The sequence below is a fragment of the Myotis brandtii genome, unplaced genomic scaffold (assembly GCF_000412655.1).
Source record: "Myotis brandtii unplaced genomic scaffold, ASM41265v1 scaffold82, whole genome shotgun sequence".
NCBI lineage: Eukaryota > Metazoa > Chordata > Mammalia > Chiroptera > Vespertilionidae > Myotis > Myotis brandtii.
Window position 1 is genome coordinate 8,102,975 of NW_005371324.1, and position 7,120 is coordinate 8,110,094.

The following is a 7,120-nucleotide window of genomic DNA, read 5'->3' on the forward strand; positions in this document are numbered from 1 at the left end:
TGGTCAAGTCAGAAAAATTCCCAAAGAAAGGAAAGTAAATAAATAAAAGTCAATAACTGATGTGGATTCTGAAAGATTTTTTTTTTTTACAAGGATATTATTGAGTCACTCTTTTACTTAATGTCAGTAGGAATATTTTTAAATCTACAAATCCTTAGGGAACACAACAAAAGTCCCATTGACGTACTTCTTTGTTTTGGAGCTCCTGGGGCTGGGGAGTATGCATGCCAACAGCATGCTGTTAGAGTCTAAGTCATTTGTTTTCACATAGATAGTCATAACAATGCGAAAATATAACACTAGGATAATTATTGTGTGTTTTATACTCAACAAAATAAGTTTAGTATATTTAAATAGTTCAAAAACATTGTGATCTCTGGACAGCTCTTCTGGTCTCTTAAAGACAATGACAATTCAAAGATTGATTAATTTTAGCTGTGAGGAATCAATACAACCTGGGTGCACTACATCAAGGAATCACATAGCTATTTTCAGAAAGGTGGGATCTAGATTGTTTGGTCAAACTTGGTTACACCCAAAGAGAATTATATCTGATCAGTCAGTTGTTCTCAAGGGAAAAGTCAACAAATATTAAGAACTAATTACTACAGACTCCCCCCGCCCGCCACACTACCACCACCTGAAAGGCCTGGTAGCTATATCTCATGGCCTTTAGCATATATTCCAATCCCCAATTTCTATTCATTACTAATTTTTTTTCTTGAATTCATAGATTCACTTATCAGACCCTGTGCATTGTGCCTTGTGCAGACATTATGTGCAATGACTTTATGTGCATCTGCCACATTACCATTCACTTCAGAGACTCTATTGGGATGAGATGATTCCTAAACATTCCTGGATTATTGTGTACTCCAGGGAGTTGCCATAACATCCACAACATGCAGCAGTTTTATTGTGTATGGATGTCTGGAGATAAGCCTCCCACAATTGTGTATTCCAGGGAGTTGCCATAACACGCACCAATTTTATTGTGTATGGATGTCTGGAGATAAGCCTCCCACTACTCACCAATTCTTTATAGTAGAATTGGGGTGATTTCCTAAGATGATTCTCAGGCCATGGGGTGATTGAGGCTATCAACCCTTCTGTTACTCAAGTTATTGAGGTAAAACAACTTCCCCCCCTAAAATATTATAGAATATAGTGCTGTCACCAATATAACCAAAAGTAAAGCCAAACCAAAAATATCCCAGAAAAAAACACAAAACAGCATAAGCTGAAAATATTGGCTCTTATTAAAAGTAATGTGCAATCCAGTGTATTTCTAGGAAAGCAAGAATCTCGGCTAGTTCTGGAACTTGATACTTAAGGCTAAGGATCCCAACTGGAAAATGAGGTGCTAATGGGGTTCTTTGTCTGTTAGTTGGCTACGCAGCGCACTGTGACGTCATCCACCAAGAGCTCTTTGCTCCTTGCCACTTCTACATCAGCCCTGGGCTGTACTACCAGCTGTGCCGCCACGATGCCTGCAAGTGTGGAAGCACCTGCCTATGCAATGCTCTCGCCCACTATGCCTACCTCTGTGGCCAGCGTGGTGTCACCATTGATTTCAGAACTCACGTTTCGTTCTGTGGTGAGTATGGTGGCAACAGCACAGATAAAGACAATCAGGTAACACCTTAGAGATTTTTACATTGATAATTACTGCTTTCATTTTTTGAGTGGAGAGTTAACATTGCTTAAGTTATTTGAAATATTACAATGTACAAACATAAAAACAAAAGAAGTACTTTGTTTCTTAAAAATTGAAGATATGTTGGAGAAGATCAATAACTTTTGACTTTTTTGTTATAAGCAGAGTATAACTATGGTTTAAAAATATGGAACAGAAATAACTGGAAACACTTGACAAAAAGTCTTATAAAAATGTCATATCTAAATGTGGAAAAGCATTGTGTGTTATAGCGACACAGCTGATTTGTAGTTAAATAAGCAAGATCTGCAACAACCATGTATTATCTCAAGTTCCTGGGGCTCTAGTCCTCATGGTTATGGTGTCTGCTGTTCTCATTCCTGGTAGATTGCATCCTCTTCTGTATGTTTTATAATTTTTTATGAGCTAATCGTTGTTAGGGCTCTGCCTCTCCCTATTAGAATCCTCTGTGACCTGGATTTCAAGAGCATCACTTACTCTACTTCTCCACCCCCCTGTGGTTTCACACAGCTTTTTTCTATCACTCCAAAGGGCTTTTGGGCCAGTTTTTTTTTTTTTTAAGATAAAAACAAAACAAAAAAAACCCCTGATTTTGATTTTGAGAGAGAGAGGAAGGGAGAGGGAGAGAGAGAGAAGCATCTATGTGAGAGTGCAACATTGACCGGCTGTCTCCTGCATGCCCCCTACTGGGGATTGAACCGGAAACCGGGGCATGTGCCCTTGGCTGGGAATCGAAGCCCATCCATGTAAGTAAGCCCAACCAACTGAGCCACACCGGCCAGGGCTTATTAGCCAGTTTTGGTTATGTTCCTAGCTTGGGCTTTCTAAGAACAACAATGTAAATATGAAAGTAATGTAAGTTTATATAACAAACCTGTGCAGGATGTGTATCTGGGATTTTTATTTTTCAGAGGAGACTTTATTTCATCACAGACCCCAAGAATTACAGCTGCTTTCCTAACATCTTCCTTTATTAAGAGCCAATTTCAAGTTCAGAAGTTGGCAAACCACACCCTTGGTCCTCCTGTGTTTTTGTAAAGAGCTACAAGGCCACAGTTGAGTAGCTGTGACGGAGACTGTGTGTCCTGCAAAGTGGAAACTATTTACTGTCTGGCCCTTTACAGAAAGTGTGCTGGCCTCTACTATAGTGCATCCTTGCAAGTGAGGATGGTGGCTCAGTTGATGGAGTGTTGTCCTGTACACCAAGAGGTTGTGGGTTTGCTTCTCAGTGAGGGCACTTACCGAGGTTGGAACTGATTGTTTCTCACATTGATGTTTCTCTCTCTCTCCATCTCTCCCTCCCTTCACTCCTCCATTCCTCTCTCTCTCAAATTAATAACATATCCTCAGGGGAAGGTAAAACAAATTTTAAAATAGAAATTTCATTTTTCTCTTCTACTTCCATTGAGGCAAAGATTGTAACTAATAATTAATTTCTGTTACAGGATTCTGTAGTGTTCTGGGTTTGTTGATATCTGATATTTCTTTTTCGTGATTTACATCTATCATAGACCTGTAGTTCAGCACAGAACGCTTCTGTGCTCTGTGGAGATCTCTCTCTCAGCTGACGTGCTCTGTCCTCAGGGGTGGTGTGCCAGGAAGGCATGCTGTACCATCACTGCTCCTCCTTCTGCCGCCGCTCCTGTGTCTCTCTCGCCTCCCTTGAGCAGTGCAGTGACGACTGTGCTGAAGGCTGCAACTGTCCTGAGGGCAAATACTATGAAGACACACTTCACTTTTGTGTGCCCATGTAAGTCACAGAGATGGCTCATGGCATCCAGTTTTTCATCTCTTTTTTCTTTTACACCTGAAATGGGCTTTCATGCTTGTTTCTTTTCTTTCTTAATCTAACCGACTTAACACCATTTAATGGAAAAAATAATTTTCTCCACTATTGAACGGTCACTTTTTCCATGAAACAAGTGTGCATATGTGCAAAGATCTGCTTGTGAGTCATTTCTTTAATATTTCCTAATGTCTTTACCTTATTTACTTATGTTTAAACCTGCACTTGTTTACAAGTAGCTGTAGAAAGAGCCAAGGAATCTGATGGCTAACCCTGGAGTATATTTCTACTTGTTTTTATCATATCAAAGTTAATGACAAGGTTTATGTGTCACTGTCAGGTGGCTAATTTCAGTAGCAGCACTGCAATGTCTGTCAGCACTCAGAAGTTTCTCCAATCTCTTCTCCTGAGATAAGGACTTTTGTCTTATACTAGGGCTAAATGGCATGCCTAAGTCTTGTACTCATAGCTGCAGAAAAGAGGGGAATAGATGTATGGGTTATGTTTCTTTGAGGTGCATTTAGGGACTTTTTTTGTGACTAACACAACACAGTTTGTATTATGACTAAAACAATACAGATTTTTTATTTTATTTTAGAAAACAAAATCTGAAGCTACACAAGACTTCACATTTAAATGGTTTCTGCCATTTGTATGGCTGAATTGCATGTAGTCTCATAGAATGAAGCCATCTTTAGAGTGTGCCTTAAAATGACCAATACAGTGCATGGGGTCTACTTGAATTTTACTGTTTTCTAAAATGTATATGCATATAACCTTTTTTTTTTTATTAATTTAACCTTTTTTTCTCTTACAGATTTCACTGTCGGTGTCATTATAGGGGGAGCGTTTATCAACCTGGAGAGCTTATCCCAACACCCTCCGGCTTATGGTAGATTTCAATGATGGTGATTGTACTTGATAAATAACACATGCTGATGTAATTTCTTAATACAAACCATAAATTGAAATATGACTTCTGTAACATAAAAATGCAGATAACCCTAACATAACCCTTAAAACCAAATAGCTATCTATTCCATTGCAACATGGGATGCCTGAGTCTCGTGGTCATAACTGCAGAAAAGGGTGGCATTGAAGTGTCACACAGCAGAATGGAAGCCTTCAGATCAGTTTGGTTTTTTATATGGAAGTTAGGAGTGAGGTGGGTGTTCAAACAATGCAAGGTCTTGGCCGGGGGGTAGGTGGGGTGGGTGGGGGGTTCATTTTGTGTTTTATCCAATGGCTTAAAAAAGGCAATTTTAACATGGATTGAACCAGGTCACATGCTGGAGTCAGTGTACTGCCTCCTTAGGAACATTGATCTTAAGGTGAGATAATACTCATTGCTAGGATAACCCTCACTCAGGCTGGAACCTGGCTGTTACAAATGCAGACACATCCATGCATCAATTTAAATTGATCTACATCCAACTCTTGACCTTCCTTTTTCAGTTCCATCTTAGGTGCCAACAGACGATAACAGACCATAGGCAATAGTAAAAAGAATGATATCTCATCATTACTATGTACCTTCTGTAGTCCTGGCAGCATTCTAAGTGTTCTGTATCTATTATTAAAACACTCATCACTGTGACCTTAAAAGATAAATACTGCTGCTGTGTCCCCAGTTTACAGGTGATAAAAGGAGGCACAGGCAGGTAAGCAACTTGGGAACGAAGCCAAGATTCAAGCCCAGGCAATGTGGCTCTGTGGTGATTTTTTTCTGTTGCCTGCTTTGCTCAGCAGCTTATTTCCTATTCATGGCAGTATCCTGTTTATGCTCAATTAACCTTTACTGTTATCTCCATCTTTCTTCCTCCCACCCCTCAATCAAGATACAAAGGCAACCAGTTCTTAAATCTCTCTCTAGTAGGTTGTACTAGTAGCCACAGTTTCCCAGGCCAGAAATCTGGGAGTCATGTTTTGACTCCTACCTTCTGCTCAATATCCCTAGCCAATAAACCCCTAATGACTGTGGAATTTACTTTCTGCAAATAGGAGAAATCCCCCTCTTTTCCATCGTCACTGCCTTAACAACGTCTCTTCCTGGTCTTCTTGCCTCTAGTCTTGTCCCCTTCATTTTGCCAAGGTGGTATGTCTCTCTTGAATTTAACGTAATTGAATTTACTTTAGTAAATTGGCAAAAAAAAATGAAGGAATCATTTGTCCTCGATGAGAAAAGAAAATCCCATTGTAGTGCAGTGACCTCATTTGCCTTTCCTCTCAAAAACGTCCCAGAGTGAGTGTGATATGGAAAAGCTGGCTCTGTGACCTGACATCTGTCTGTCTCAGTTCCTCTCTGCCATTCACAATGTGCGCGACTCACACCTCTGAGTGTCTTCCTAGTGTTAGATGACATATAAGCATATTTTTCATGTGGCATGGCCCCTATATATTAGTCAGCTTCTTCTTGCGGGCTCAAACATAGGACACATGATCTGTCCAAAGCTGGAGGAAACACTGTTAATGTCGGAGTAACTGAGAACTGATGTGTTGTTCCCTATCATGATAGCTTTTTAAAGGAGCTTCAGAATTAATTTGGCCTGTATTGGGTTTTCATCTTATGCCCTGACTTTAGAACTTAAGTTGCAAGGAAGCTGTAACTTCATTCTGTGGTCAGTGCTACTGCCAGAATGATTTTCCTAGAATTCAGACCAACAATATCACTTCTCTGCTTTAGGTCAATGGTCTACCTCAGGGACAAAGTCTGAGTGTCTGAATAATAGCTGGCCTTTGCCTCTTTGTCATCTGCATCTTCTACCACTTTATTACATAGAACACTGCTCTACCCCTGTGCGGCTTCCTACCACATTCCAACTGAGTATTATGGCCTTCCTACTTGAGTAAAGATTATGAATTTTGGTCTTTGTATCTTCCATGCCTATCACAGTGACTTATATCTGTGTTTGATAAAAATGTTAATTGAAATAACTCTCTTCAAATTGGCCAATAACTTATTTGTAGAAAATTTTCAATGGGAAAGAATAACATTTGTATATATATTCAATCCATTCTTACCCATTATATTGTTTGTGAAATACAGAAAACAAACGAACAGATTTGGATTTGTAACATTTGTTTACTTTTACTAGCCAATGTTCAAATGGGACTGTGAAATGTGATGAGCCAGCACCGCCCTCTACTGGTAAGATCTAGATAATGTATTTTCCCTGAGGAGAATGGGGCTCTAGGACTGCCCCAACTTTTCTGGCAGAAGTCTTTGACCCATCACGCCCCTCCTTGGCATGAACATAGCCTTGAGGATGTTTCTCAACATGGTGCTCCAGCTTCCTAACTTTTCACACTAGAAATTATAATATGAGTAGGACAGTCTGGGTTGAACATATAAGGTTTAGGGGCAGAGGTCATCAACCCAGGGATTCTGTCTACCCCAGAACTAACCCAGGGGCCCAAAAGGATTTAGGGATATGTGTCCTGGCACCTGTTGTAACCTACTTGTGCAACAGAAGCTGGGAAATGACTGTAGACCAGCATTTCTCAGATACTAATGTGCACACAATTACCCCGGGATCTTGTTAAAGTGCCGATTCTGATTCAGCAGGTCAGGGGTGATGCCTGAGATTCTACCTTTCTGGGAAAGGTCGAGGTCATGCCACAGGCTCCTGGGCTACATTATAATTAGCAAGGCTATA

At 40.1% G+C, this 7,120-nt stretch overlaps 1 protein-coding gene across 1 annotated transcript in view; it reads left to right on the forward strand.

Moving 5' to 3' along the window:
* The window catches only part of OTOGL (otogelin-like), a 145,021-nt gene that overhangs the window by 46,225 nt on the left and 91,676 nt on the right, over window positions 1-7,120 (forward strand). Inside the window, exons 19-22 of the mRNA XM_014531634.1 lie at window positions 1,388-1,597; window positions 3,263-3,428; window positions 4,282-4,356; window positions 6,560-6,612. Of these exons, the coding sequence (XP_014387120.1) occupies window positions 1,388-1,597; window positions 3,263-3,428; window positions 4,282-4,356; window positions 6,560-6,612 (504 nt within the window). The remainder of the gene's footprint in view (window positions 1-1,387; window positions 1,598-3,262; window positions 3,429-4,281; window positions 4,357-6,559; window positions 6,613-7,120) is intronic.